This window comes from Lissotriton helveticus, chromosome 9, assembly GCF_964261635.1.
Source record: "Lissotriton helveticus chromosome 9, aLisHel1.1, whole genome shotgun sequence".
NCBI lineage: Eukaryota > Metazoa > Chordata > Amphibia > Caudata > Salamandridae > Lissotriton > Lissotriton helveticus.
In genome coordinates this window covers 420,255,430-420,276,142 of record NC_136070.1, presented here as the reverse complement: position 1 = coordinate 420,276,142, position 20,713 = coordinate 420,255,430, and the positions used below count along the sequence as shown (strand labels likewise).

Here is a 20,713-nt window from a genome sequence, read left to right as displayed (position 1 = left end):
AACCTGAAAAAGTGTCTTGAGAACAGCCTGTCCTACAGCAGCTTGCTGCTTGGAATGCACATCAACACAGTAGTGTTTCGTAAAGGTATGTGGGGTAACCCACGTGGCTGCTCTGCAAATGTCTTCTAAAGGAATGTTCCCCAGGAAAGCCATGGATGCCCCCAATTTGCGTGTGGAGTGCGCCCTTGGGGGTATTGTTAAAGTGCGCTTGGCTTTTTGATAACAGATTTGGATGCACTTAACGATCCACCTGGCTATTCCTGCTTTGGAAATAGGGTTGCCTTTGTGCTGTGGAGAGAAGGCAACAAAAAGTTGTTTTTTTTCCTAAAGTGTTGTGTTCTGTCTATGTAGTACATCAACGCCCTCCGTACATCTAACGTATGGAGCATTCTTTCCGCTACCGTTTGTGGGTTTTGGAAGAATGCCGGTAAGTCAATAGTTTGGTTGAGATGAAACAGTGACACCACCTTCGGAAGGAATTTGGGGTTAGTACGTAGCACTACCCTATTTGGATGAATCTGAATGAATGGCTCTTGGATTGTGAGCGCTTGTAGCTCACTAACACGCCTCAGTGACGTAATAGCAATGAGGAAAGCTACTTTCCACGTTAGAAACTGGAGTTCACATGAGTGCAGTGGCTCAAAGGGTGGTCCCATCAGTCTGGTGAGGACCACATTGAGGTTCCACACCGGAGCTGGCGGTGTTCTTGGGGGAATGACTCGTTTCAGACCTTCAAGGAAAGCTTTAATGGCAGGCACCCTGAAGACAGAGAGATGCTGCCTATTCTGAAGATAAGCTGCGATGGCGGATAGATGTATCCGAATAGAAGTGAACGCTAGATTGCACTTGTAAAGATGTAGCAGATAGCAAATGATGTTAGGGATAGATGCATCTAGCGGGTTGATGTCATTGGCTGTACAGTAAATGACAAAACGCTTCCATTTTGCAGCATAGCATGCTCTGGTAGTAGGATTCCTTGCCTCCTTGATGATGTCCATGCATTCTGGAGGTAGGTGGAGGTATCCAAACTCTAGGACTTCAGGAGCCAGATCGCCAGGTTGAGCTGTTGCGGATCTGGATGCTGAATGTCTCCATGGTTCTGCGTTAAAAGTCTGGGCGTGAGGCGCAGTCTTTGATGCGGCACCACTGAGAGTTCGAGGAACGTGGTGTACCATGCTTGGCGCGCCCACGTTGGAGCAACTAGGATGAGAGTCAGCGAGTGCTGCCTTAGCTTTCTTGCCACCAGCGGTATCAGAGGGGCTGGCGGAAAAGCGTACGCAAATTTGCCTGACCAGTTCATCCATATCGCATTCCCCTGCGACTGTGGGTGAGGGAACCTGGCGGCAAAGTGTTGGCATTTTGCGTTTTCTTTTGTTGCAAACAGGTCTATCTCCGGATGACCCCACTGCTGGAAGTACGGGTGGAGTACAGATGGGTGTAACTCCCACTCGTGCATTTGATGGCTGTATCTGCTGAGCAGATCCGCCATCTGATTGTGCTTGCCCGGGAGGTGTTCTGCCATGAGGAAGATGTTCCTCTGAATGGCCCACCGCCACATGCTCTGAGCCAGATGAGACAGCTGTGGCGAGTGGGTGCCTCCCTGTTTTTGAATGTAGTACATCGCGGTCATGTTGTCCGTCCGGACTAACACTACCTTGTTGCACAGATGTACAATGAAGGACTTGAGCGCCATGAAGATTGCCATCAGTTCTAGATAGTTGATGTGCATCTTCTGTTGCTGCGTCGTCCATAGTCCCTGCACTGTGTAAGTGAGCAGATGAGCTCCCCATCCCTGGAGAGATGCGTCCGTCGTCAGGGTAATCTGTGGCACTGGCTCCTGGAACAGTCGGCCCTTGCAAAGGTTGTGTGGAGTCCACCAATGCAGAGTCGTATGCCCGACTGGTAACCAACACTAGGTCTGTTAATTGTCCATGAGCCTGTGTCCACTGATTTGCTAAGCACTCCTGGAGCGGGCGCATATGCAACCGTGCGTGAGGGACTATGAAGATGCAGGAGGCCATCATGCCTATCAACTGCATGAACACTCTCGCTGGAAGTGAGTGTTGTGGTCTGAACTTCTTGATCAGAGACTGCATGCTGTTTATCCTGACTTGGTTTGGTTGAGCCATGGCCGTCAGGGTATTGATCGTCGCACCTAGAAACTGCCGGACATGTGCCGGCTGAAGATGCGACTTTGGGTAGTTCAACGAGAAACCTAGATCGTGAAGGAGGTGAATGGTAGTCGACATGTCCGCGGCGCACTGTTGTTCTGACTTGGCTTGAACGAGCCAGTCGTCCAGGTAGGGGTAGACATGGATGTTCTGCCTCCTGAGGTGCGCTGCTACTGTCGCCAGACACTTGGTAAACACTCTTGGGGCTGTGGTCACTCCGAAGGGTAGGACCTTGAACTGATAATGCCTGCCTTGGATAGTGAATCTGAGGTATTTTCTGTGGGACGGGTGTAGTGGTATGTGGAAATAAGCATCCTTGAGGTCTAAGGTTGCTAAGAAGTCCCCTTGGTTTAACAAGGGAAGAATCTGTTGCAGTGTGAGCATATGGAAATGTTCTGACAGTATATACAGGTTGAGGGGACGTAGATCTAGAATGGGCCTGAGAGATCCGTCCTTCTTCGGAATAAGGAAGTACAGGGAATATACCCCTGTGCCTTCCTCCTCTACTGGCACGAGCTCGATTGCGCCTTTTTGCAGCATCACCACTACTTCCTGCTGCAATAAGTGCAAGTGCTCTGCGGACATAGGCCGTTGCCTTGGTGGGATGTTGGGTGGAGTGGATTTTAACTTCAGACAATAACCGTACTGGACAAGTTGTCGCACCCACCTGTCTGTGGTGATGTTTCTCCAGACGGGCAGGAACTGCTGTAGTCTCCCCCCGACAGGTGTTAAGTGGTCGGGGGGCAGTGACAGAGAGTCACTGTTTGCTTGGGGCAGAGGAGCGGGAGTTGTTGTTCCCTCTGCCACGTCCTCTGGTGCTGTTTCCTCGGTAACCCCCTTGTTCTGTTTGGGGTACGAGGATTGTGCTCCACCTCTAGAGAATTGTGACTGTTGACCCATCTGTCCTCTGGTGACTCCAAGTGCACCTGAGCGACGAAAATTGTTGCCACGAAACTGTTGTGATTGTAGGGCCCCCATAGACTTAGCAGTTTCGGTGTCTTTCTTAATTTTTTCTAGGGTGGTGTCCACATCTGGACCAAACAGTCTATCAGGATTGACTGGCTGATTAAGTATGGTTGTCTGAATGTCAGGTTTAAACCCCGATATGCGGAGCCACGCCTGTCGTCTCAGCATGACGCTAGTGTTAATGGCCCTAGCTGCTGTGTCTGCGGCATCAAGTGCACACTTTATGGCTGCGTTGGAGATCAGTTTTCCCTCTTCTATAAGCAGTTTGGTGCCCTCTTGAAACTGCGAAGGCAGGTGTTCTAAAACCCGCTCTAGGGTGTCGTAATGCGCCCTATCATAACGTGCCAAGAGTGCCTGTGTATTTGCAATACGCCAAAAATTGGCAGCCTGTGCAGCTACCCTTTTGCCTCCTGCCTCTAGCACCTTGGACTCCTTATCCGGGGGAGGAGCTTCACCCGTTGTTTGGGAGTTGGCCCTTTTGCGGGCATTTGCGACCACCAGGGAGTCAAGCGGCAACTGTCCCCGAATGTATGCAGGGTCTGCAGGTGCTGGTCTGTACTTCTTTTCGATACGTGGATTGACCACTCTCGCCCTGGTAGGTTCCTTAAAGATGTCCGCAGCATGTTTGAGGACCCCTTTGAGCATAGGCAGTGTCTTTACTGTCCGTTCAGAGACTGAAAAAGTGTCAAATAGAAAGTCTTCTTCTACTGGGTCAGCATGCATGTCCACATCATGATTAGCAGCTGCCCTTTCAATGAGTGCATGAAAACCTGCAGAATCTTCTGTTGGGGACGCACGTGCAGTGAAAGGCTGTGGGTCTTGCCCCACATCTTGGGTGCCTTGGTCACCAATGTCATCATATGAATCCGGCTGTGCATCTGGTTCATTGATGGGGAAAGTGTATTGGTCATCTTCAACATATCCCTCACCCTCAGAGTGTTCTGGGGAAGGAGTTGGGCTCCTTCTTGGAGGAGGCTGGATAGGTTCCATGAGGCCTGAAGCGTCTTGAGGAAGCCTTTTTTTCTTTAGGGGGATGACATAGGAGTCCACTGGCTGTGAAGTGATCCTCCTCTTGTAAAGGGTCAATTTGCCCGTGTCTGCGTCGATAAAACGCTCAGAATCCTCTTCAGAGTCGAGTACCCGACTTGAAAGTGCCCCTGCCGTTGAAGAATCCGACTTCTTTGGCGTCGATTTCGTTGAAAAGGCCTTTGGCGTCTCCTTTGGCGGCAGAAGGAAGAGAAGTTTACCCGCAGGCTTCACCGGAATGTCCATCGGCTTCTGTGGCGATGGCATCGGAGCCGGCGTAGCAGAGGCCATCTCCCTGATTCTCTGTAGTGAAGAGGCGATGGGGGACGCGTCACTTACAGTGGCCTTTGGCGCCGACGAGGAGGTCTTGACCTTGCCCTCGGATCCGACGTCCTGTCGGCCCTTCTGAGGTTTGGACGATGATGCCGCAGCTGCCGACCCAGAGTCCGTGGACCGATGCGCAGACGTGCCAGCCTTCGATCCGTGTGATTTTGTCGGCTCCGTCACCACCACGCGTCCGACTAACGGAATCCCAGTCGGAACCGGAGAAGTGTCGCCGGCTTTAGCGGGCTTTGACGGCGTCGCAGCGGTTGACCCGTGCCGACCACCCTTCTTAGAGGATCCCTCCTCTGGCGCCGATTTCGACCCTGTGGAATCGACAGATTTCTTCGACTTTTGTGGACCGGAGGTCGACGGAGTCGATGAAGCAGCGGGTGTAGTTGTTTTTGGTGGTACGGCCGCCATCTTAGGGTCGCTCAAATCGATAAGTTTCGTTTTCGGGTCGGCCATTTTAGGTGTAGTCGATACCGTAGGTTTCAGTTTCGATACGGGCTGCGCAGCAAGTATGTCCGTGGCCGGGCCTGAAGGCGGGGCCGTGGCTTGCGGTACGGGGTCTTGGGTAAGGCCGACAGGCGATCCCGTGACCCGATCTTGAGTTTCGTAACCTTCGGGGCATAGCTCGTCCCCTGAGCTATCTTCCGCGGCCCCATAAATCTCTTCGACGTCCCCTACCTCGTCGACGTATTCAAGGCCTTGATCTACGACTCCGTCGTCGTCTTCCGGATCTGCCTCGACCTCCGTCTCGGGCGGGGAGATTTGAAGATGATGGCTCTGGTCCTCCTCTTCTCGGTCGCCGAAGATGTTTTCTGGATCCGGGGCCGCTTGTCTGGCCTCAAGGCGCACCGCGCGCCGAAGCTTGAGTGTCTTCTTTGACCTGAATTTTGCGCAGGCCCTGCAGTTGTCTTCGTTATGGTCTGGTGAAAGGCATTTGTTACAGACCGGGTGCACGTCGATATGTGGGTATTTGGACCCACAGAGCGGACAGTACTTAAACGGACTCCGCTCCATGCTGGAAAGTTGCGTCGTGTCGCGATGAGAAGGCCTCGATGTCCGAAGAGTGCAAGCACTCCGTCGATTCCGACTCCAAGAGACGGAAGAACTCAAGACCGTGCGCAAACAATACCGACGCAAAGAATACAAGGCCTTTTGGCCGTAAAAAGTTAGTTTTTCTCGGTTCCGACAGAGAGACGTCGAGACCGCATCCGAACCCAATGGCGGAAAAAAACAATCTGGGGATGGAGCCGATGCCCATGCGCACTGTAGTCCAGGGGAGGAGCCACCTATCTCAGGATACTTCGAAGACTCTTCCAGGACAACAATGTGCGATCATCCGGACCCAACACTAGGCGGCGATCTAATGCTAAGATATGAATTTAGCAGCCCACATGCCTCGAACAGACAGGACACTCACGTGTCAGAGGGTTCTTGGACCCCTCCCAATCCCCCGCGTCACCCATCGCCTGATACTCGGACTCAAAAGACGGGGCCGGGTCATAGAAGTAAAATTCTCCCATCGGCGTCGGAGCCTGGGGGCAGGCGCCGGCGAGGTCGTGAGGTCGACCGGCGGCGACCCGGATCCGGAGGGGCCTTGCGGCGTCAGGACCGAAGTCACCAATGGCATCGGGGCCGAAGCACCCGACGGCGTCGAGGCATCCGGCCCGCTGGAGGACCCAGTCGGGGCCGCTTGGCCCGCAGGCGCCACGGAACCCGACGCAGGAGTGAGCGACCTCATGGCCGTGAGGAAGGCCTCGATCTCCTCCGGCGTCGCGTGCAGCCCAGGGACCGGCGGGTATGGAGCAGGCTGACGCCTGCGGCTCCGGCGGAGCGGGGCGGTGTCGCCCCCGCGGCTCCGGCGGAGCCGCGGTGGCGGTGTCCCCCCGGCCGCGTCGCGCGGAGTCAGAAGAGCGATGTCGTCTCTTCGACTTCTTGTGCCTCTTACCTGAGGACTTCGAGCCCGAAGACTGATGACGACTCCCGGAACTGTGGTGACTCAGGCCCCGCGACCGGTCCCTCTACCTCCTTCGGGACCGGGACCTCGAGTGGCGCTGGGCGGACTGCCGGAGCTCGAGTCGCTTGCGGGACCACTCCCGTCTAGCCTTAGACGTCAGGGCCCGGCAGTTGGAGCAGGACTTGTCGTGGTGGTCTGGGCCCAGACAGTGAAGACACCGGCGATGTGGGTCGGTAACCGACATCAGTCGGTTGCAATCGACGCAGGGTTTCAACCCGGCATCCCTACCGGCACCGTCTGAGTCGAGAGACTCGAAAGATGATCAAAAAGGATCGAAAAAGTTAGTAAAAAATTGACTAGGGTACAACTGACGTCAGCGCGCGAGGGCGGCGTCTAAGTACTCCGGCAATGTCATCCCGGCGCCAACGACGCACGTGGAGCCGCAGACGCCTACCGACGCGCAAGGGTACTGCTACGCAAAAAATTCCAGATCCAGTCTGACGCCTTGGGATATTCTAAGGTAAGGAATCTAATACTAACCTGTTTCTTTCAGATTTGCAGGGTTGTTCGCAGGTAACTCCTCATTCCCCACAGGATAATTCGCTTGTAGCCTCCTGGCTGTTTCAGTTCGCTGCTCTGTTGGGTGCAAATGGGGGGCTAATTGCACAACCTAATTGGGGGGGTTGGTGTGGGAGGGGGGTTGGGATTGGACAAAGTGGCTTGCTGAGGCTGCTTGCACTGCACATTCCCATCGCGAAACAAGACGTGAGGTGTTGACATGTATGGGTATTCAAAAACAATGCGTACATAATCACTTTATTCGCCCATCACATAGGGAGTCGCCCACTGGGTCACCTGGAACATTAGGGGTCTAAACGACCATAGAAAACCACGGTTGCTTCAATCATATCTGACCAGACAAAGTAGATATTTGTCTGTTACAGGAGACCCACCTGAGGGACACCTCCCAGTCAAAGCTGAAGGTGGAGGGATATACACACATCAGCCTACTCAACTATGCAAGAGGTGTAGCGATCCTAATACATAGAGGTCTCCCATGGACAACAGACACAGAAGGTAGATCCATTATACTTAAGGGAGGGCTATATGTAAAACAGGTATTGATAGCTAACGAATCCGGGCCTAATACTGACGGACCCAGAGATTTTTAACCATGTATGGTTGGGGATCCAGTCACTGGGGAACTCCACGATACTTTGGGGTGGTGACTTTAATGTGATTCAGTCGGAACACGCAGACAGTGTGGGCGCATCCCGAAATCATCATCCACAGGTGGCTGCTACCCTTCTGGATGATAACTACCTAGTGGACCCTTGGCATTTACGACATCCCGAGGGGTGTCAAACGTAAGCGTGTCACAGCAGCACGGAGCATGGTCCAGGTTAGATTTTTGGCTCGTATCCAAAGATATGCACTCTTGGGCCTCAACAGCAACACATCTTCCACGCACATTGTCGGACCATGCACCGGTACTACTTAAGCTCCAAATCCCACAGCCCTCTGTTCAACCATTTGCATGGCGGCTACCCCTAAATGCACTGCTGGACGCTGTATTTCAAGATGGGATAAGAAAACAATCAATTTTTTTAGCACAATGCAGACTCAGTAATGTCAGCGGGCACACTATCGGAGGCCTTCAAGGTCATGATACGTGGGGCTTGTATAGCCCTGCAGTTGGGGTTCTGAAAGAACTTCCGAACACCCTTAAAAACCTAGAGGGAGAGATTCATGCTTTGGAATGCCAACACTTCCAATCTCAAGAACCCGAGTTACTGGCTAAGAGAAGGGAAAAGATAACGGCATTCCAGGAAGAAGCCGAAAGAGAAACCAAATTCCTACATAAACACGGGCAGGCCCGAAGATACAGGAGGGCGATCACCCTGGCAAGATGCTGGCGAATCTACTAAAACCCTCCAGGGCTTCCACCTAGATTACGAGCTCAATCCACCTGATTCGCCGCCAGTCCACTCACCAACTGACGTACTAGACACTATGAAAAACTTTTACACCCAACTATACAATGCAGTGTCGTCCCCCCTCAAGACTCAGAAATACTGGAATATCTAGACACGATTGAGCTATGATGGCTGAGTGGGGCACACCGTGACTATCTAGACGCGCCTTTCACTGCTGAGGACATACAGCAAGTCATATAAAGCCTACCAGGTGATAAGGCTCTTGGGTCCGATGGGCTCACCTCAGCATTCTACAAAGAATATGCGACGCTCCTCACCTATTGGAGGTGTATCGGGAGGTGCACCAAAGAGGTTCACTCCCACCATCAATGCGTGACGCAGTCATCATTACACTGCTCAAACCAGGCAAAGCTCTAACATCGTGCGACTCATATCGCCCGCTTTCTCTAATATAGACAACAAAATATTTGCCAAGTTATCGGTGAATAGGTTACAGCCGCTACTACCACTTGTTGTTCGGCCACATCATTCCGGTTTTGTGTAGGACCGCTTCATATCCAACAACCTAAGGACCATATTTGAGCTGATGCATTACCTCGCCCCACACGTCTCTGCAATAGCCGCATTACTAGATGCCACTAAAGCATTTCGTTCCCTATAGTGTAAATTCCGCTTCACGCTCCTGGCCCGGCTGGGGATAAGCCACACATTCATACAGCAAATCCAACTCTTATATGCATCACCCACCGCCAGAGTCAAGGTTAACAGTCTAATATCTACTCCCATCACAATTTTACGGACACTCGCCAGGGCTGGCTGCTATCCCCCCTACTTTTTGCCATTGGCGCGGAGCCTCTGGTGGCGCGGTTGAGGCAGCACCATGCTCACAGAAGGCACATGCACATTCGATCTTGAGTTCCTGATAGACTGGGCAGACGGCCCAACGCACTATCTGGGCATTTGCCTAACCAGGGACATACAGGAGCTCTGGAGAGCCAATTATGGAATAGTAATGACCTGGCTAGAGGAGAGAGTTCACAGGTGGGAGAATTTACCCCTATCCCTCTCAGGTCGTATTGCTATCACTAAAATGATTATCCTTTCGGAACTGCTGTACCTGTTCGTAAATATCCCTATGACCATAACTGCGCAATTCCTAAAGCATCTTAAATCAAGCATGGTCGAGCTAGCCTGGGCAGGAAAACAGCCTAGAATGTCCTGGGAACTCCTCACACTACCACTAGCAAAGGGCGGCGTGGGTGCCCCAGATTTTACATTATATACGTATTGTGCCCAAGCCCAGTTTCTTAATCTCTGGCGACACCCAACACCATTTCAGCCACATGAAGCTATTGAAATAGATCAATATACTCCCCTACCATTAACCACAGCGCTATATAAAAGCTACAAGCACCCCAGGCAAGAAATAAGACACAATAGAGACATTGCGATGGGCATGGGAGGGACACCATAAAAGAGAAAACCTAGGCATGCTATACGCACCATCCATCCCGCTAGCTAAAAACCCACAAATCCCCCCACTAATGGAGCAGGGTACACAGGTTCGACCCCACCAGTTTAACATTAACACACTTGCGGACTTGTATCAAGAGAGGCAATTTCTCACCTCGCAACATTTTAGTGGGTCTCCCCAGTTGGCGCCACTGGACATATTACTATGCCGCCAGCTGTGGGCAGCCTGCTGAGCAATACATCAAACATACCCCACCGCCTCGCCGCGACTCCCAGCACTGGAGCATATGTTTATGGAGTCATCTGCTTGTAAATCAACCACTCGCAACTACTCCATCACACAGCGTACATCCCTGATTACTATTCCAAAATCGCGCAGCGCCTGGGGTGCCAAACTGGGTTCTCCTATCCCCGATTCACAATGGACTTTCAGCTGCGGCCAAACTTGAGCAGCTCTCTCCGAGCTACCACCTCGGATTAATACACTTCGAATTCCTGCAACAATTATAGCGCACCCCAGTTCAACTGCATGGAATGGGTTTACGGCCCAATACTAAATGCTGGCTATGTGCATGGCATCTCCACAACGAGACGACAACTCAGTGATGTTACTCCTACTGGCCAAGCGATAGGTGGCTATTCACTGGGGGGGGGGGGGGGGGGGGAGAGACGAGAGATGTCTGCCCCAGACATAAAACCCTGGTTAAAATATGTTGCATATTGCAAAAAACAATTGACATGCTACTGGGAACTTATGCCGGTCCGATCTCGCCCAAAAGAAATGTGGTCCCCATTTACATGCTGGCTCCGCTCATTGAATAGTTAAGTACCATAGAGAACGTCTGGTTAGCACAGCACACCTTTGTTTGCAGGACACTGCGATGCCATTATAAGCACAGACTGCTTCACCTTGACACTGGTACCTGGCAATTAAACACGTGCTCATGGCGCCTGAAGGTTTTACTGGGCTATGTGACTGCCATGTGGCCAAGGTGCCGTGACTGAAGCTGAGGCGGGAGTGATGTACACCAACACAGTAACAAGATCTTGATTTCCCTTCCACTATTAGTAAAGCCTATGTGTAGTAAAATGTGTTGTACTGTGCTGGAATGTGAAAACATGTAATGTATTAATTTTGTCACTGCTAGACAAGTAACTGCAGTTGTTGTATGTCTATAAATTGAAAACTCAATACATTTTTTTTTTAAAAAGAAGTCTATCAGATTAGCATAATTTCTTCTCCACCAACCATAAAGGAGGAGGGGAAATAAAATGGGGGCAAAACAGAAAAAAAACAGACATGCAATGGGAGTCTCTTTAGGCACAGAGTCGAATAATGAATTAACAAAATCAATATTTTTAGTAAGTTTTAACTGTTTGGTAATTACTTATGAATAATTTTAATTTTAATAACATTTCATCAAACAATAAAAATCTTTTAAATAACTGTCTTCTACCATTTAATAAACTTTGCAATCTTAAAAACTAAGCATTAATTTTCACCACCTAGTATTATTAACTTTTTTGAAACCATCCTAGTTATTCTTAATGATGAAATGCCATTAGTAGCATTAAGAAACAATTCCAGAACTCATTTGCTTTAATTTGCATGCTTTAATCCTCAAAGAGTACTTGCATCTCACATCTCGATTCAGAATCCCATAAATCTGAGCCTTATTCACTTAACATATGTGATACAAGAGTACCATTGAGTGCAGTAAAAGCCATTTTAATCAGACAATATTTTACAAAAAATAGGTTATATAGTCAGCAGTAACAACATTACTAATTTACCTGATCTCATCAGCAGAAAAATTCACAATTGTGGGAATAAAGTTCTCCCGCATAATGATGGAACGGATCTGTTTCCAATCCGTTGTACTTTCACCCAAAAGTAAGCATATGGACTCCAGTGCTAGCTTCACGGCACCAGGAGGATTTGCCATGGATCGGACCTCCACCAAGTGCTGCTTCTTAATTGATTTAACAGCTAAGAAAGGAAATCAGATACATCGAACAAAAGAAATGTAAAAATTGTTCTGTATGACTGCTACCTTCTAAAACAGCTTTGCAACTAAAAGTTAAAATGCTTAATGTTTCATTGCACACTTGTTTTTTACATTATATTAGTTTTTAAATTTCACCCATATTAATGTCATTTTTTTTAACTTACATGTAATTCTGGTTCTGCATAGCAAGTATCTTCACTGAAGAGATCCTATGCTTGAAGATCCAAGAAAACACACACAATCAATCAGGCTTCTTATACAGCACGACTACTCACCTGTGAGGGCCTCAAGGCGCTGAGAGGGAGGGAGGGGGTGGATCTGCAGTTCAGTTGAAGAGCCAGCTCTCGAGGTCCTTCCTGAATTGTGGCAGCGATGGTCATACCCGAGGTGCAGAGGCAGGGAGTTCTAGGTCTTTGCAGCGAGGTAGGAGAAGCTCTTCCTCCAGCCTTGGTCTTGCGGATCCGTGGGATGGTGGCCAGGGTCAGTTGGACAGAGCGGAGCTGGCTGGCGGGAGTGTAGAAGGAGATGGTGGTTGAGGTATCCAGGTCCTGCATTGTGGAGGGCTTTTTAGGCGCCCAAGAGGAGCTTAAAAGGTAATTCTTTTGTTAAAAGGTAGCCAGTGAAGATCTCTCGGGTGACCGCCGATGTGGCTGCGGCATGGGATGTTCAGGCGGAGGCGTTCTGAAGTTTCTTTTGGAGTTTCTTGGTGGTTCCGGCAAAGAATGCGTTGCCGTAGCGGAGTCTGCTTTGACTCTGCTGCTGACTAGCGAATGGGTTACCATTTTTCGGGACTTGGTGGGGATCCACTTGAAGATTTTACAAAGCAGGCAGAGCATGTGGAATCAGGTGCAGTAAACAGCCTTGATTTGGCGGTTCATTGAGAGCGAGGAGTCTAGGATCATGCAGAGGTTTCGTGCATGTTCCGTCGGTTTCAAAAGAGAAAGAGGGAGCGACCCCACGCCCACGAGAAGGCGTACCACAGGTATTAAAGAAATCGAATTTCTCCTGGGGAAAGTTTCACCACACTGAAATCAGTGATATCAGCTAATCAGAACTCTATCCAATCAGGATTTCCAATCCAACCTAGGCATCCACGCCAGCTACATTACACCATTCACAAACCATTCATGATCCCTACAGTCGATTATATAAAGCAACACTGATAGAAAACTAATGTGCAAAAAACAAACAACATTTTTAATAAAATTACAAATGATATACAACAAGATTAAAAAGATTCATACGAGTAAACTCATAACAAATCATTGGGAAAATGCAAGGTTTAGAAAATCGGTCATGGTGAGGCTGTAATTTCGCCTGCAAAAGGTCTTCCCCTCTGACCACTTTTAATATCAGTGGTATACCAAGGATATAGACTTGACCACTGCAACCTACATATCAGTAAAAAGCTACCAAGCTTATTAAAAATTGTGTTTGTTTTTTGCACATTAGTTTTCTATCAGTGTTGCTTTATATAATCGACTGTGGGGATCATGAATGGTGTAATTGTAGCTGGCGTGGATGCCTAGGTTGGATTGGAAATCCTGATTAGATAGAGTTCTGATTAGCTGATATCACTGATTTCAGTGTGGTGAAACTTTCCCCAGGAGAAATTCAATTTCTTTAATACATGTTCCGTCGGTACAAGTGGATGGGAGGTTTCGAGCGCCCAACAGGAGTCATCCAAGGCGGAGCCCAAGATGAGGACTTCAGTCTTGTCTATGTTCAGCTTGAGGCAGCTGTCCTTCATCCAGGTTGCGACTGCCTTCATCCCGTTGCGGAAGTTGCTCTTGGTGGCTGTCGGCTCGTCTGTGAGGGAGAGGATCAGTTCGGTGTCGTTGGCGTAGGAGACTATGTTTAGTCCGTTGCTTCAGACGATGGTTGCAAGCAGAGCCATGTAGATGTTGAAGAGGGTGGAGCTCAGGGAGGATCTCTGAGGCACTCCACAGCTGATCACCATGGTTTCTGAGTTGAACGGTGGAAGTCTGACTCACTGACTCCGGTGGGGATTCTAGGACTTTGTCGCGAATGCCGGTGTTGTGAAGTCGGTCACAGAGGGTGTGGTGGGAGATGGTGCTGAAGGCAGCTGAGAAGTCCAGGAGGATGAGGGCATCGTTTCACCTCGGTCACAGGGCGTGCGGATGTCATCTGTAGCAGCGAGGTTAGGGGTCCTGGTGCTGCTGTTGCTTCTGAAGCCTGATTGGGAGCAGTCCACGATAAAGTTAGTTTCGATGAACTCAGAGTTGGGCATTGATGGCTTTCTCAATGAGTTTGGCTTGGAAAGGGAGCAGAGAGATGGGTCTGTAGTGCCTGTGGTCAGTCGGGCTGGCAGGAGGCTCCTTCACCAAGGGGCTGGTCTCTGCATGCTTTCAGATTTCCGGGAAGGAAGCGGACTCGATGGAGCAGTTGATGGTGCAGCAGATTCGGGTGCAATGGAGGTGCCAGGCTTTGTTGACTATGTGGTGCGGGCTGTGATCGGAGGGGCTCCGGAGTGGATGCTCTAAGTAATTCTGAGGGAGTAGTTGGAGGTGAGGGTGTGTAAGAAACTGGCTCTATATATACTGCACCAAAGTGAGGTACAGTGGGTATAGAGTCCAAGGGTCTCCAGAGGTTTGGCAGAGGCTAAAGTTAGATAGAACCTTACTCTCTAAAGTGGTAGCTTGGTCGAGCAATAAGGCAGTATCAGAGGTCAGTGTAAAGCATTTGATGTACACACTCAGTCAGCAAATGGTCTCACACACTCAAGAACAAAACTCTAGGCCAATTGTTTTGTATAAAAAAATATACTGTTTTATTTCTAGAACCAAGCAAGCCTGGTGCAGGTAAGCATAAAAATACTTTTCAGTAGTAAATTACTTGCATGAACACAGTTCAAAATAGCAGAGTAACTTTTACTGGTTTTGGTTACAGTTTTAAGAAAGCAGTTTGCAACACATTGCAGTTATAGTACATTCAATTGAAAGGGCTTTTTAAGTAAAATGCAGTTAATTACTTTTTAGATTACTTTTGCTAACACAGGACTGGATCCTAGATTCAGCCCTGGGACATTTCCTGAAAACAGGTGAGTAAATGCATTTTGGTTAAAGGTACTATTTTTAAGGAATATTATTGCATTTCAAAAGTTGACACTTTGAAACTTTTTCACATAGAATCACTAATGTTATCCTATGGGAGGAAATTCACTTAGCAGGTAAGTTAGGTTATCGTTACTTTTTCTTACTCACTGCTGGATACAGCACTGGGACATTTCCTGAAAACAGGTGAGAAAATGCGTTTTGGTTAATCGACTGATTTTTAAGGAATATTTGCAGTTTTCAAAAGTCGACACTTTTTGGGAGAAGTGTCAATGTTCTCCTATTAGGAAAAACGAGTTATCGGTTTCAAGGTAAGTAATCGGTCTTTTGAGTTAGGGTTCTGGGGTTAGACTCAGGGTCTCCCAGGGTCAGTGATGCACTGTTGTTGCACACTCAGCGGCACTCGGGCGGCCGGGTGCAGAGTGTTGAGGCCCAATGTTATCCAATAGGGGATGGGGGACTCCGGCTGGTGGAGACGGGCAAGCAGGCCACAGGGTTGTGGGATCAAAGCTCCTAGGGTTAAGCTCAGGGTACGTTGGGAACCAAGTTAGCAACAATGGGGCACCCTCAGCGGCGCTAGGGCAGCTGGGTGCAGGGTGCTGTTTTAAGGTCGGAGCCCTGTTGATTTCATAGGGGATTCTCCGGGACAAAGAAACACTGCAGGCTCGGGGATAAGGATCTTCCAGGAGTGACCACCACTTCGAGGGGTAAGTTGCGAGGTAGAGGGATGGCTAGGCACCGTTTGGGTTGGGCACACAAGGCTGTGGGGCGTCGGGTGCAGGGGTGCCTTTGGACGTCGCATTTTCTTACCCGCTTTGGGCGTGGTAGATGGGCTCTCTGGATTGAGGCTGCAGGCGTCGTCTGGGAGCTTGAGGCAGGTCAGGGCTCGCCAGATCTCGGGTCAGGATCGCCGGGGGGACCTCCTCGTGGTGGTTGTTCACTCAAACACGGGCCGGGCTCGGCGGGTGCAGAGTGTGCTGGATTCGCAGTTTCTGGTTGGCACCAGAAGCTGCAGTTCAAACACGTCCGGTGTTCACGGGAGAAACCGCTTGGGAAGTGAATGCAGGCACTTCCTCTGGGGTTTGTGACGTTGCTGGCCGCTGGACACGCCGGGATTTCACAGGAGCAGGTTCAAGGGGAGACAAGTCAGCCATCGTGGCGCTTGCCTCCCCTGCTGCCCACCAGAGCAACTACAGAAAGAAGCATGGTGCAAGTCAATGTAGTGTCAAGGAACGTGCGCGGTATACACACACCGTCGCGTAGATATTCCATCTATTCATATTTGCAGCGCTGAACAGCCAGGATAGCCATGCTACAAGAGACACACATGTCCCAGGTAGAGTTGGGGCATTTACGACGTAAATGGAGGGGCCAAGTATACGGTACAAGCTACTCGGCTCATGCGCGGGGTGTCCTCATCTGGGTCCGGGCAGGGATTCCATTTACGAGTGACCGGGTACTAATCGATCCTGAAGGTAGATGCACATTAGTCAGTGGCAGGTTTAATGTCCTACAGGTACTCCTTGCCTTCATCTATGCTCCGAATGTTGGCCAGTCGGCCTTTTTAGACAATCTCACCCAGATACTTGCAGGATGGAGTGGAATGCCTTGGCTCCTGGGGGGTGATTTCAATTCTGTACTCAACATAGACCTAGATAGAATATTCTGGCCCCTGTCTGTGAGAAAGGGAGTTCCTGTTGCAGTACCCCCCCCCCCACTTTTTGCCCGATACCTGATGCACTTTTCCTAGGTGTGCCCTGGGTCCCTGCCAATCAGGTACCCAGGGGCAGTGTTTCTTCCCTAAAAACTATACTAAAGCCTAAACCCAATTGGCATCTCTGGCCACATATCAGCCCCTAGTAAATGGTACCCTAGGTACCCAGGGCATTGTGACCAGAGAAGACCCCTAAGGGCTGCAGCACTTATTCTGCCTCCCTTAGGGCCCCTGTAACTTGACACCCACACACTGAATTTGCAGGCTGAGTGTCTAGGTGCAGAACTAAACAAAGAGTCGACATGGCACACATCCCTGTGTGCCATGCCCACAACCCCACTGCCCTGGCATATATCAGCCACCCCTCTAGCTGTGTGCCCTATGCTAGTGGCGTGGGCACGGGTGCATGTGCCCTGTGCCCCTACAGTACCCAGGGCCAATCCTGAGCATTGTAAGTACAGTAATGCAATTAAGAGTATATGGTGCTGGGAGGTTGTCATTACGAACTCCACAGCACCATAATGGCTACACTGAACACTGACAAGTTTGATATCAAAATTCTCAGCACATTAAACCCACACTGATGCCAGTGTGGGATTTAATGTAAAATGCACTACACCGGGCATCTTAGAGATGCCCCCTGAAACCTAACCTACAATCCACGTCTGGGATGGGTGGCTGCAGAGGCTGCCGAACAGCAGACATATTGCTGGACCCCTGGGTGGAGAGCCCCCGCTCTCCTGGGCCTGCAACAATGCACATCCTTGGCGAGGTGCTATGTCTCCTCCCCCAGGATGGACAGGGGGAAGCTTCAACGGCATGCCGCCTCAGAGCTTCTCCAGACCATTTGCTGTACCCAGCAACTGCCCCCACCAGTTCTACCCCCACTCTGGCGGGAAGACTGGCAGGAAAAACTACGTCAGGAAGGGGGGTGTGACAACCTTTGCCAACTCCAACCCTCAGGTGGAGGAGGCGAGGTGAAGCACGACCCCAGGCTCCGGCCATCTTGTAGATGGGGAGCCCTGCCCAATCTCAGCTAGGCTTCTGCCCCCTTGCCACAGGAGAGGAGCAGGCTAGGGGGTGTACTTACCCCAGGACAGGGGCCCATTGGTCCCTGCCCTTGCCCTACCTGTAATGCCTCTAAATTTAGTATTTAGGGGCTCCCTGAACCTTCCTTCCTCAGATCCAGATACCGAAACAAGAAAGAAGAACAAGAAACAAGAAGACCTGCCATGCAGCTGCTAAGAAGAGGAAGACACCAACTGATTTGGCCCCAGCCCTACTAGCCTGTCGACCCTCGAACCTGCTCCTGCTAAACCCCGGCGTCTCCAGTGGTCAGCAACCTCAAAAACCCTGGAGGACCTGACTGCCTTGTGACTCTGACTACCTGGGTCTCCCACGAGCAGTGGTACTGCTCAAAGCAAGTAACAAGCCCTGGCATCAGCCCGGAACCGCGAACCCTGCACACTCTGCACCCGCCAAACCTAGCCTGTGCTGGAGTGAACCAAGACCCTGAGGACACCCCCCCCGGCGATTCTGACTCGGAATCCAGTGCCCAAGGATCCTCCTCGATGACCCCAACGACGCCTGCAGCCTCAGGAAAAAGGACCCCTCCGACCGCAACTAGCAGGGGGCAAGATTTCCCGACCTCAAAAGACACCCCTGCACCTGGCGCCCCACAGCTCTCTGTGCCCAACTCCTGGGTGCCTACATATCCTCCAAGATCCCAACTTACGCCTCGAAGTGTTGGTTGCTCCTGAAGATCCACCGTCCCCGAGCCTGCAGCCTTTGTTCCCTTTTCAAGATTCTCATTGGATAACATTGAGCGCCCGACGGCTCAAAAGCACCCTGCACCCAGCCGCCCGAGTGCCCCTGGCAGTGCAACCTGTACCCTATTCTACTTCCCCATTTGCCCATAGCAAGTGACCAAGAGCCCAGCTCCCACAGCCACGTGACCTGCTAGCCAGCAGCCACCAACCGAAGGCCACCTGCCTCTCATTGGATAACATTGGGCCTAACTACCTCTGCACCCGGCCGCCCCTGTGCCGCTGAGGGTGTACTAACTGTACCTACCGGACCCTGGGGGACCCCTGAGTCTAAGCCCAGAACCTTAACTTCACCAGTCGAGTACTCACCTGAAAACCGATGACTCACTTTCCTGCCACTGGATAACATTGACTGGTTTGACTCGAAAAATCTTTTAAGTGTGAAGTTTTGAAACTTTGAAATATTCATCTAAAATCAGCCGAATAACGAATTTCGAATTACTCACCTGTGATCAGGAGAGAGGCCAGTCCTGTACCTTGTAGCCCAGTACTGGACCGCAAAAGTAATCACAACTGTGTTTGCTAGTCATCTAAATGTCTGCCATAGGAAACCATTGTCTGCTTTTCTGTGAAATTTCTTTTAAGTGTAAAGTTTTGAAAACTGAAAATATTCATATAAAATCAGCGGAATTCCAAAATACTCACCTGTGATCAGGGGAGAAGTCAGTACTGTACCTTTCAGCCCAATACTGAACCGTAAAAGTAATCCGTACCGGGTTTACTAGTAATCTGTATTTTCTCCATGGGAACCTCTTGTCTGCTTTTCTATGAAATTTCTTCTAAGTGTCTACTTTTGAAAACTTGAAATATTCTTTAAAAATCATACAAAATACTGGAACGCAATTACCTACCTGTTTTAAGTTAAGACCCCAGTGCTGGCCACAGGAGACCAGTGCTGGATTACAAAAGTAACGCAATCGTACTTTACCTGCAACCTGAATTTGCTCTCATTGAATAACATAGTCAGATTTACATAAAAAAGTTTCTAAGTGTGAACTTTTAAAACGGCTTTATATTCATTAAAATTCACTACAGTAACTAAAACGTTTTTGCTAATCTGGTTTCAGCTTAGACCCCAGGACTGAATCTAGGATCTGGTCCTGGGACTACTAGAGTAATCTGTATAATAATCAACTGTACTTACATGTGGAAAACTCATTGAGCTCAATGCCATAGTGTGTTTAAGGATTGTGTTACTTACTGTCAAGACTGTATTAATGGTGTGCACAAACTTTATTGCTCCTTTGCAAAGTAATTACATAGGAGTGCTCATAACCAGAAAAGTATATTTTTATAACTGTTGGTTCTAAAAATAAAACAACTATATCTGTGGATATAAACACAATTGGCCTGGAGTTCAGTCCTTGAGTGTGTGAAACCTTTTGCTGACTGAGTGTACAACAAATGCTTTACACTGTCCTGTGGTACTGCCTTACTGCACGACCAAGCTACCACTTTGGAGAGTAAGGTCAGTTCTGACTTTAACCTCGGTTATACCTTTGGGGTTTGTGGACTATGCACACTGTACTACCTTATTGTCCAGTATATATAGAGCCCCTTTCTCACACTGTCTAAAACCACAGCAACGTTGTGAGAAAGTGCCCTCTTTCTGGCAAGGTATGCCCCCACCTTTTGCTGAATTGCGGATGTGCTTTGACTGAGTGTGCCCTGGGTTCCTGCCAATCGGGTACCCAAGTCCTGTGTTCCATCCCTAAAAACTGCATTAAAGCCTAAACCCAATTGACATCTCTGGCCACAGGTCAGCCCCTGGTAAATGGTACCCTAGGTACCCAGGGCACTGTGACCAGAGAAGGCCCCTAAGGGCTGCAGCACTTATTGTGCCACCCTTAGAGGCCCTGTACCCTGACACACACACACTTCATTTGCAGGCTGAGTGTCTTAGTGTAGAACTAAACAGAGTCGACATGGCACACATCCCTGTGTTCCATGCCCACAAACACACTGCCCTGGATTACCTCAGTCACCCCTCTAGCTGGGTGCACAATGCCAGTGGTGTGGGCAGAGGGGCATGAGCCCTGTGTCCCTACAGTACCCAGGGCCATTCCTGGGCACTGAAAGTGCAGTGATGCCATTAAGAGTAAATGGTGCTGGGAGGTTGTCATTACGAACTCCACAGCCCCATAATGGCTAGACTGAAGACTGAGAAGTTTGGTATCAAACCTCTCAGCACATTAAACCCACACTGATGCCAGTATGGGATTTAATGTAA

General features: G+C 49.8%; 1 protein-coding gene across 1 annotated transcript in view; it reads right to left on the bottom strand.

The window, feature by feature from the left end:
• DYNC1H1 (dynein cytoplasmic 1 heavy chain 1) overlaps nucleotides 1–20,713 on the bottom strand; it is a 1,596,152-nt gene that overhangs the window by 737,606 nt on the left and 837,833 nt on the right. The window contains exon 52 of the mRNA XM_078660192.1: nucleotides 11,655–11,850. Coding sequence (XP_078516318.1) covers nucleotides 11,655–11,850 — 196 coding nt within the window. The remainder of the gene's footprint in view (nucleotides 1–11,654; nucleotides 11,851–20,713) is intronic.